Source organism: Chionomys nivalis, chromosome 7 (assembly GCF_950005125.1).
Source record: "Chionomys nivalis chromosome 7, mChiNiv1.1, whole genome shotgun sequence".
Classification (NCBI taxonomy): Eukaryota; Metazoa; Chordata; class Mammalia; order Rodentia; family Cricetidae; genus Chionomys; species Chionomys nivalis.
This window is the reverse complement of record NC_080092.1, coordinates 76,750,499-76,761,023: the sequence shown is the minus strand read 5'-3', so window position 1 is coordinate 76,761,023 and position 10,525 is coordinate 76,750,499. Positions and strand designations below refer to the sequence as shown.

The 10,525-nt window shown below is 47.1% G+C and overlaps 1 protein-coding gene across 1 annotated transcript in view; it reads right to left on the bottom strand.

The window, feature by feature from the left end:
- Window positions 1-539: 539 nt before the first annotated feature.
- The window catches only part of Skap1 (src kinase associated phosphoprotein 1), a 291,122-nt gene continuing 281,136 nt past the window's right edge, over window positions 540-10,525 (bottom strand). The window contains exons 12-13 of the mRNA XM_057774954.1: window positions 4,948-5,056; window positions 540-838 (exon numbers count right to left, since the gene is read on the bottom strand). Of these exons, the coding sequence (XP_057630937.1) occupies window positions 4,955-5,056 (102 nt within the window). The 3' untranslated portion in view covers window positions 540-838; window positions 4,948-4,954. The remainder of the gene's footprint in view (window positions 839-4,947; window positions 5,057-10,525) is intronic.

Sequence of the window (10,525 nt, the reverse complement as noted above, 5' to 3'; positions counted from 1 at the left end):
CCTGAAACTGACTTTGTAGACCAGGTTGGGACTGAACTCAACCTGCTTTGGCCAGGCAGTGGTGGCATGCGTCTTTAATCCCAGCATTCGGGAGGCAGAGGCAGGTGGATCTCTGTGACTTAGAGACCAGCTTGCTCTACATACACAGCTAGTTCCGGGATGGCCAGGAACTCTGGCTCAAAACAAAACAAAACAGAACAAAAACAAACAAAGAAAAGATGCACCTGCCTCTGCCTCTTGAGTGCTGGGATTAAAGTCAAAACAGTTTCTTAGCATTTACTTGTTATTTATGCATGTGTGCGGGTATACATGTGCCATGGTACATGTGTGCAGGTCAGAAGACAATTTGTGGGAATGGGTTCTCTCCACCATGTGAGTCCTGGGGACCAAACTCAGGTCACCCATCAGCTTTGGCAGGAGGTGCCCTTACCTACAGAACCATCTTGCCATCCCTTGCTACTGTCGGAGAGGAATTCAGCCCCACCACACAAGGAAAAGAAACATCTAAACTTTATTTGTGCTTTGTGAGCCACCAGCAACTTCCTCCTCCCATGGTTTCTGTCGGTGTTGCCTTCTTTGTTGCAAGCTTGTAGACAAGGTAGAGATGGGTGCGTGGACAAGGCTTACAGAGGGCAATAAGCTAGGAGCCGGCTGCTTTCAGGAGTAGACCTGGCGAACTGTCCTCTTCCTACTTGCTTTATTGGCGGTTTAAAGTCACGTAAAGTAGCAGGGTTTTGGGTCTGTTCAGCGAAGAGAAGAATCCATAGCCGAGTAGAGGATGGGAATTCCTGATGGTACGTTTCTTCAGGAAGGCAGGATAGACAGAAGGGTGTGTTCCCTGAAAGATGGAAAAGGTGAATTTTCTTTTGTGATTCAGAATGTAGAAATATGGGTACAGGGCAGCTCTGCCGCTGGTAGAGTGCTGGCCTCGAACACACGAAGCCCTGGATGCAGTCACCAGCACAGCACAAACTGGGTATGGTAGTGCCCACCTGTCACCCTGTACCCAAGAGGTGGAGGCAGGGGATCAGAAGTCCAGTGTCATCCCGGTTACAGAGCAAATTTGAGGTCATTTAGGATCTATAAGATGATGTCTAAAAAAAAAAAAATGGGGGTGGTGAGAAGTCTGCAGAGATGGCTTAGTGGTCAAGAGCACTTGCTGGTCTTGCAGAAGACCCAGGTTCGGTTCCCAGCACTTACATGGTGGCTTACAGTCAGCCACCACTCCAGTTTTATGGAATCCAGTGCCCCTTTTTGGCCTCCATGGGTACCTATACCCATGTCCACAACCTCCAAAATTAAAAAAAATATCAAAAACGAAAATTTAAAAGGCAGAATTACAAGTGGGAGTAACATTTTTTCCTGTTACCTTGTCTCTCAGTTATGTAGTTTTTCTGTCCTCGGAGGTAACTGATATCATTGTTCCTTCTCCTTCCAGAAGTATCGCATACACATATAAACAAACAGTGACTGCATGACCTTTGAGAGAGGGTCTCACCCTGTGACCCAGCTGCCCTGTTACTCAGTCCATATCTCAGGCTGGTTTAGAAGCCGTGGAAATCCTCCTGAGTTCTGGGGTTGCAGGCATGCACCACAAACAACAGCTCTCTACTCCCCCTTTCTACACGGAGGCACGCATGGTTGGCTTGCCCTCCGTTGCTGCTTTTTGTGCCTATCGGTGTATCCTGGCAACAGCCTCCCTTTTGTTTTACTGCTGGGTAGTATTCGAACCCACGAATGCCCCACAGTTTCTTGCCTTGCACATTTGGACACTGAGCTCATCTCCAGTCCTTTCCGATACAAACACCCATGCTTATGTTCTTCCCGTTGGGCATGCATGTGGCGTGCATGCAAGGACGCTGGTGGGATAAATTCCTAGACGTCCTAGTGGGTTAAAGGGCACGAAGGGCTACGCTTTAAATAGATCACAAAATAAAAAAAGGGGGGGTGAATTAGTTTTGATTTGGTAGAAAAATTACACCCCATCTGCACCCCGATCAGTAGAGTCTTCCTTGGGGAAGTCATAAAATCAAACTTGGAGCAACAGCCCCGAGCTGGGGCTTCGAGATTGCACATGAGAACTGGAGAGCAAGGTCTATCTTACGTGTGTTCCTGAGCGAATTCACTCAGCTGCTGCATGCTAGAGAGGGACCTGCTTGGGAAGACTGCCCTCGCTGTCACACTGATTGCATCTTTCACGTCCTGCAGCAAAGGTTGATCCCATTTTTGGCCAGGAGATGGAGCTAGCGACATCAAGCTAGTCTTGACTGCCCGTTTACCATTCTAAAGTCTAAACCCACTGACCATCGAAGTGGCTCCCATTGCTACCTCACCCAAGCCAAGCCAATACTTTAAAAACATCATATGGGGGTGTGTTCAATAACAGAGCCCTTGACTAGTGTACAGGAAGTCCTGGATATGGGGGCGTGTTCAATAACAGAGCCCTTGACTAGTGTACAGGAAGTCCTGGATATGGGGGCGTGTTCAATAACAGAGCCCTTGACTAGTGTACAGGAAGTCCTGGATATGGGGGCGTGTTCAATAACAGAGCCCTTGACTAGTGTACAGGAAGTCCTGGATATGGGGGCGTGTTCAATAACAGAGCCCTTGACTAGTGTACAGGAAGTCCTGGATATGGGGGCGTGTTCAATAACAGAGCCCTTGACTAGTGTACAGGAAGTCCTGGATATGGGGGCATGTTCAATAATAGAGCCCTTGACTAGTGTACAGGAAGTCCTGGATATGGGGGCGTGTTCAATAACAGAGCCCTTGACTAGTGTACAGGAAGTCCTGGATATGGGGGCGTGTTCAATAACAGAGCCCTTGATTAGTGTACAGGAAGTCCTGGATTCAATTCCCAGTGACGGGGGCTGGAGAGATGGCTCAGAGGTTAAGAGCACTGGCTGCTCTTCCAGAGGTCCTGAGTTCGATTCCCAGCAACCACATGGTGGCTCCCAACCATCTGTACTGAAATCTGGTGCCCTTCTCTGGTGTGCGGGAATACATTGAGGCAGAATGTTGTATACATAATAAATAAATCTTTAAAAAAAAAAAATTAGCCGGGCGGTGGTGGCGCACGCCTTTAATCCCAGCACTTGGGAGGCAGAGGTAGGCGGATCTCTGTGAGTTCGAGACCAGCCTGGTCTACAAGAGCTAGTTCCAGGACAGGCTCCAAAGCCACAGAAAAACCCTGTCTCGAAAAACCAAAAAAAAAAAAAAAAAAAAAAAAAAATTAAAAAAAAATTTAAAATCAATTCCCAGTGACACGAACACACACACCACCAAATAATCAAAACCCACCCAACATGATATTCTTGTTCACAAAGCTTCAACCGTATTCTTTATTACCAGGGTTATAAATATATGTATATATTATGGGTCTTGATATGTATCCCAGGCTGGTCTTGAACTCAAAATCCTACTGCTTCAGCCTCCCAAGTAGTTATTAAAAATGAATTTGATTACAATCCTAGGAATCCTCATAAAAGGTTGAATTTTTGTGGGTGTGGTGTGTGGGGTATGTACATGTGAGTGTAGGTGTGTGCACACGCATGTACTGGTACTAATGTACATGTGGGTATGAATGTGGAGGCCAGAGGTCAATGTTGGCTGTTTTTTCCAATGACTTTGCAACTTCTTTAAATTTTTTGAGACAGGGTTTCTTTGTGTAGCCCTGGCTGTCCTGGAACTTGCTCTGTAGACCATGTTGGCCTTGAACTCACAGAGACCCACCTGCCTCTGCCTCCCAAGTGCTGGGACTAAAGGCATGCACCACCACCAGGCCTTTCCAACTTCTTAAAGAAGTAATTTTATGTGTATGGATGTTTCTCCTGTATCTGTGCACCAAGCACATGCAATGTTCATAGAAGCCAGAAGAGGACACCAAAGCCCCCTGGAACTGGAGCTGTGAGCTGCCATGTGGGTACTGAGAATGGACCTCTGGTCCTCTGGAAGAGTCAGTGCTCTAACACGCTGAACCATCTCTATGGCCTGTCTCCTTCCCTTTTAAACTAAGCAGAATATTGTGGCTTCTTCAGGAACAGTTGTGTACCAACCAACATGCTAGAACACTAAAGATGGGTGCTGGGACTCAAGCTCAGGGGCTCTGGAAGAGCAGTCCTTGCTGTTGAACACTGGGCTGGCCCTCCAGCCTCCTCTCCTCCCTTTTTAGACAATGGGATAGACTGTGCTGGAGGAAGACTGTGAGCGGAGTGCTGTGCACGGAGCTTGTGAAGTGTCCTCAACAGCAGAGGGCGCACCCTTCTGCTGTCTTGTATCTTTCCCTCTGAGACCCAGAGCTGGTGCTGAAGCCTCCATCTCAGCCAACCTGGGAGATACTGGTCATCCACACAGGGCACAAAGCTCCCAAAAACTTGAGTGCCTCTGACCATTTCCTTCTAGATTTATACAAAGGAGCAAAATGAATTTCTGTCAATCAAGTCATTGTTCCTTTCTGCCACCTTTAGTTGAGTCTAGTGCTAAGTGACATGGTCCCTAGACTTAGGGAAACACAATTCCCCTGACCCTAGGTCTCATGTAGTCCAGAATGACTTAGAATTTGCTATGTAGCTGAGGATGACCTTGAACTTCTGATCTTCCTGGATTACAGGTATGTACCAGCACGTCCGGTGTTATGTGGTGCTGGGGATGAGGGCAGGCTCCAAGCATGCTAGATATGCAGCCTACCAACTGCTCTAACCCACTGTTTTTTTTTTTTTTAATCTTTTTTAAATTTCCATCTTAACTTTATTTGCTATGTTTTAATCTTTGAGAATATCATACATTTATATGACGTATGTTCACACCTACCCCCTTTCGTCTGAATCATTAACATCATTTTTGGAAAGGAAGGAAAAGGCTACTTCACTGATGATGTCACAGAGAAGTGAAGTCATGGCTGACAAACTCCCCTCGACCAAGGGCAGGAACTGATGACGATGCTGATACCTGGGCTTCATCGTTCTTCCGTTTCAAAGGCGGCGGTGAGGTAGTCCTTTGGAACAATCCCAACGATGCTGTTCAGCTCTCCTACCCACCAGCCATACATGTTGTACTCCTGAAAGGGAAAAGACGATGGTAGCGGTTGGAGAAATGCTTCTAGAAACTTCATACACTGTGGCTGGTTTCTTTGCTGGCTGCCAGAAGGAACCGCGGACACACCTTTCACTGGATTATTGTATTTAACAAAGTCATCTTTGTTAAAGGAAATGTGCTCATTTTGCTGCCCCCCCCCCCGTCTATGAAGCGACTGAACTTATCTGCATACTTAATGCTGTGGCTGAACCTAACAGCTTTAAAAACTGTTTTTAATTACATGTTTGTGTGAGTCAGTGTGTGTGTTTGTGTGTGTACATGCATGTTTATGTGCCCGTGGGGGCCACAAGAGGGCACTGGATCCTCTGAGCTGGAGTTACAGGCAGTTGAGAGCTGCCTGACATGGGTGCTAAGAACCAGACTCAGGTCCTCTGCAAGAGCAGAAAGTGCTCTTAACCACTGAACCATCTCTCCAGCCCTGAAAACTTTTTATTTTTCCAGAGGTAGGGGTTGAATCTACAGTTCAGGTTGGCCTGTAACTTTTGATCCTCCTGCCTCAGACTCCTGAGGGCTAGAATTGTAGGTACATAATACTACACCAAAAGCTTTTTAATTAAAAAAAAAAAATCCTTTTTCTTTCAGGGCTGGAGAGATGGCTCAGCAGTTAAGAGCACTGATTGCTCTTCCAGAGGATCCAGGTTCAATTCCCAGCATCTACATGGCAGTTCACAACTGCCTGTAACTGTAGGCTCTGATATCCTTATATAGACATACATTCAGGCACATAAAATAAAAATAAGTAAAAAAACCTTTTCTCTTTCTTTCTTTTGAGTCAGGGTCTTCATATGTAGCTCTGACTGATCTGGGCCTCACTATATCAGGCTGGTGTTAATTCTCAGAGCTCTTCCTGCTTCTCCCAAGTGTGGATTTAAAGGCCTGAGACACCACATCACATCTCACTTTTCTTTTTTTAAAAAATAATTGCTATATATTATTTTTAATTGTGTGTGTATATGTGTATGTGTGTGTGTATGTACTTGTATGTAGGTAAGGTGCCCTTGGAGGGCAGAGGAGTCAGATCTCCTTAGAGCTAGAGTTAAAGGTGGTTGTGAGCCACTTGATATGAGTGCTGGGAATCGAACTCAGGTCCTTGTGGAAGAGTGGTACATGCATCTTAGGTGCTGAGCCATCTTTCCAGACCCCTTCCCTCCAACCAAGCGAATGCTACGGCTTCTTCAGAGAAGGTTGAACACTAACTAAACTGCCAGAACACTAAAGATGTTCAGGGCGACAGGTCATAGTTCAAATCAATACGCTCCATCAAGCATCTGCCTTGTGCAAAGTGCTATCTGGATTTCCTCAAGGGACAGAATGATGAGTCAAACACTGCTTGTTCCTTGGGCATTTATGGGAGAGAGTAATGGCCTTTGGAGTCAGATAGGCTGGGAGCAAACCCTCGGCTGGCCATTTAGCAGCCATGTGACCTTAGGTTCTCCTCGTTTTGCTCTTCTGATCTGCAGGAGTGCGGATGTCTTTCCCTCTCCATGCGGCGGCGAGGATGGAAGTGACGCCATAGAAACAGGACAAGAGAAAGTGCTGTACCGACCACAGGTGTTCTAAGCCTTAGATTCCTCCCTAGAAGAGGTGCGAGGAGCTGTAGCAATAACGACAGGCAGGTAATTAACGGCAGAGAGGAACAAACAAGCCAGGGCCTGAGAGTCTTTCATTTCAGTTGGGTGTCAGGACCGTGACGCTGCCCACATTTTGCATTGCTGGTGGCTGAGCAGCAATTTGGGGGAAAATTGCATTGCAGGGGAAAAAAGAAGCAAAGCAGGTGGGGACCATGTACAGTTCAGGCTCCCTGGCTTCAGCTGGGGATCTTTCTGTGTCTGCTGTGATTCTTCTTCTCCAAGTCCTCTGCTCCCCCTGCTCCCCCTCACTCAGCAGATCACCCCCTTCACTTCCAAAGAGAAAAGAGGTCAGATGTGTTCATCTCCAGTCGCCAAGGAATGACCTGTACTGACAACCCTTCCTCTCCCAGTCAAATAGGGGATGCAGCCTAGCTGGGCTTAACTCTTTCCCCTCCGTCCTCCTTTCACCCCTCTGTTTTTCTTCCCTCTCTCCCTTCTTCCCTCTGTCCTTTCCTCCCTTCCTCTATTTCATGGAGTCTGACTTCTGCCTCTCTTTCCCATCAGCTCTGAAATGCACACATGTCTTTCATTGTTGAAAACAATTATTAGTCTCCACTGCATGCCTTTTCCCATGTCTGCTAGTCTCCACTGACCGACCTGCACCTCAGACTTCCTGATTTGCTTCCTCCACTTCCTGTCTGTTCATCCTTCCAGGTGCTCTGGTCCAGCCTCTGCCCCCATCACTCTACTTTTAATTTATTTCCAGACAGAAGTTTCTCTGTGTAGCCCTGGCTATCCTGGAACTTGCCTATTGGCCTCGAACTCAGAGATCTGCCTGCCTCAGCCTCCTGAGCTGGGAGTAAAGGTGTGTGCCACCACTGCCCAGCTGTTTATTATTTTTGTGATATTGTTTGGCTTTATAGTCCTGGATATCTGTGAACTTGCCACAGCTGGCTATCACCCCATGCCACTCCCTCCATGGTCTCCCAACACCTGATGATTGGACAGATTCTCTGTGTCCTTCTGGGCCCTCTCAGCAGCTCCGTTATCACTATGATTCTCTTTTCTCCTAGTTTCTGTAACTATTGCCTTCCCACTCCCTTCCTACCTCTGTGGTTTCTGCTTCTTAGTCTTTGCAGGCTCATCTTCTCTCCTTTTTATTTTTAATTTTTAAAAATATTTATTTATTTTGTATACAATATTCTGTCTGTGTGTATGTCTGCAGGCCAGAAGAGGGCGCCAGACATCATTACAGATGGTTGTGAGCCACCATGTGGTTGCCGGGAATTGAACTCAGGACCTTTGGAAGAGCAGGCAATGCTCTTAACCACTGAGCCATCTCTCCAGCCCCTATTTTAATTTTTTTAAAAGCCAGGTGTTTATTTATACTTTATTATGTATTCAGTGTTCTGTCTGCATGTATGTCTGTATGCCAGAAAAGGGAGCCAGATCTCATTACAGATGGTTGTGAACCATCATGTGGTTGCTGGGAATTGAACTCAGGATATCGGAAGAGCAGACCATGCTCTTAACTGCTGAGTCATCTCTCCAGCCCTTCTTCCCTTTTTAATGTGTTTTCCAGGGTCTGTCCTAGTCCTCTTCTGATTTACAAAGTCATGTACCTTTGTAGTTTTATCACCCTGTTTCTGTGAATGGCTTATGAACAATTAAGGACTCCAGCACAGATGAAAGAGCTAGGTCCCAGGACCCAAGTGTGGACTTGGGACTAACAGATCAGTCAGAAAAGCGCCTGCTGTACAAGAATGAGGACCTGAGTTTGATCCCCAGAACCTACAAAAAAAATCTGGGCATGGTGGTACACCCTTGTAATTCCAGGGCTGGGGAGGTTGAGACAGGTGGAGTTTGCTGGCCAGCAAGCAGGTAGATTTCTGCGTTTAAGGCCAGCCTTGCCTATTTGGTGATCTCTAGGTCAGTGAGAGATCCTCTTTCAAAAACCAAGGTGGACACCTAAGATTATTCACTGGCCTCTACATCCATGTGTAAGCACATACAGGGGCACACACACAAATCAACAACCCCCTCTAAAAGCAAAACACCCAACCAGGTGGTGGCAGCACTTGGGAGGCAGAGGCAGGCCTCTGTGAGTTCAAGGCCAGCCTGGTCTATAGACTGAGCTTCAGGACAGCCAGTGCTCCTTATAGATGGTTGGGAACCATCATGAGGTTGCTGGAAATTGAACTCAGGACCTCTGATTCTACCCAGAGAAACCCTGTCTCGAAAAACAAAATGAAACAAAACCACAAAAAGTCCCCCAAGTACATGTCCATGAAGCTGCTGAAGCTCAGGGTGCCCTGTATGTAACCCATGAGGCTGCTCCCATCCCCATCCCCACTCCCCGGCTTGCTTCACTTCCGAAGGTCTTGACCTCAGTGAGTAATACCAAGATGCCCTTACTTATTTAGGGCAAAAAATCAAGTCCTTCCCAACTCCACCCTACCTTCCAGTCAATTCTGTTAGTCCGCTTTCCAAACACTTCCTGAACTCTACCCACTTCTCCACCCCCATTGCCAACACCCTAGAGTCACATGACTGTGCCTCTCACGAGGGCTACAGAAACACCCTACAGTTTTTCTTGGTTCCTGCTCCCGGTTTTCCCTACCATACTCTTCATCCTGTAGCCAGAACATTCTGGATTTGCACAGATGATGCGGCTACTCTCTTAGTGGGGTTCCCCACTGCCCCTTGACAACCTTTGACGTGGGAGTGTCATATCAATCTGTTGCTTTCATCGGTTAATTAATAAAGAAACTGCTTGGCCTGATAGGTTAGAACATAGGTGGGTGGAGTAAACAGAACAGAATGCTGGGAGGAAGAGGAAGTGAGGCAGACGCCATGCCTCACCTCTCCAGAGCAGATGCGATGAAGCTCCCACCCAAGATGGACGTAGGCTAGAATCTCCCTGGTAAGTCACTACCTCATGGTGCCACATACATTAATAGAAATGGGTCAAGCAGTGTTTATATGAATTCAGTTTGTGTGTTGATATTTCGGGGCATAAGCTAGCCAGGTGGCCGGGAGCTGGGTGGTAGGAATGCAGCCCGCAGCTCCTTACTACAAACCTTTTTTTTTTTTTCCCCTGTTCTGGAACTTACTATGTAGACCAGGTTGGCCTTGAATTCACAGAGATCCACCTGCCTCTGTCTCCTGAGTGCTGGGATTAAAGGCATGGGCCTCTTGCCATCTTAACAAGGTGGATGAGGCCCCTTGTGGACCTGTCTTGTTCAGTGCCTGGCACTGCCATCCACCTCCTTATTAAAACAGAAGTCAGCTGGGCTACTTTCACAGGCTACAGGCTCTCTCGTGCTTGGAGCCTTTCTTTTGCCTTTACAGCTCCTGCTTCTCCACATCATGGGGCTCCCTTCAAAGCACCCTTCAGATTTCAACTCCTGAGGTACATGCTCTAAGATGCACCCCCCTGCCACTCTGACTGGGTCACACGGCTCCACTCCATGGTCTAACCCTATGCTTGCCCAGAGAAGCGTTAACGCACCATGCTGCCTTTGTCTCAATGCTAGTCACTAGATGGGAAGTGAAGTGCTCTCTCTCTCTCTCTCTTTTCTTTTTGGACAGGGTTTTGTGTAGTTGAGGCTGGCCTTGAACTCCTGATCCTCCTGCCTCCTGAGTGCTGGGTCTACAGATGTTTACCACCATACCCGGCTAAGATTAATTCCAATTCCATTTTGTTGCTATGATGAAATACTCAGACCAAAAGCAACTTAGGGGGATGTAGTGGTTTGAATGAGAATGGCTCCAAGGCTCACACATATGCATGCCTAGTCCACATTTGATAAACCGTGTGAGGAGGATTAGGACATTTGGCCTTGCTGGAAGAGGTGTAT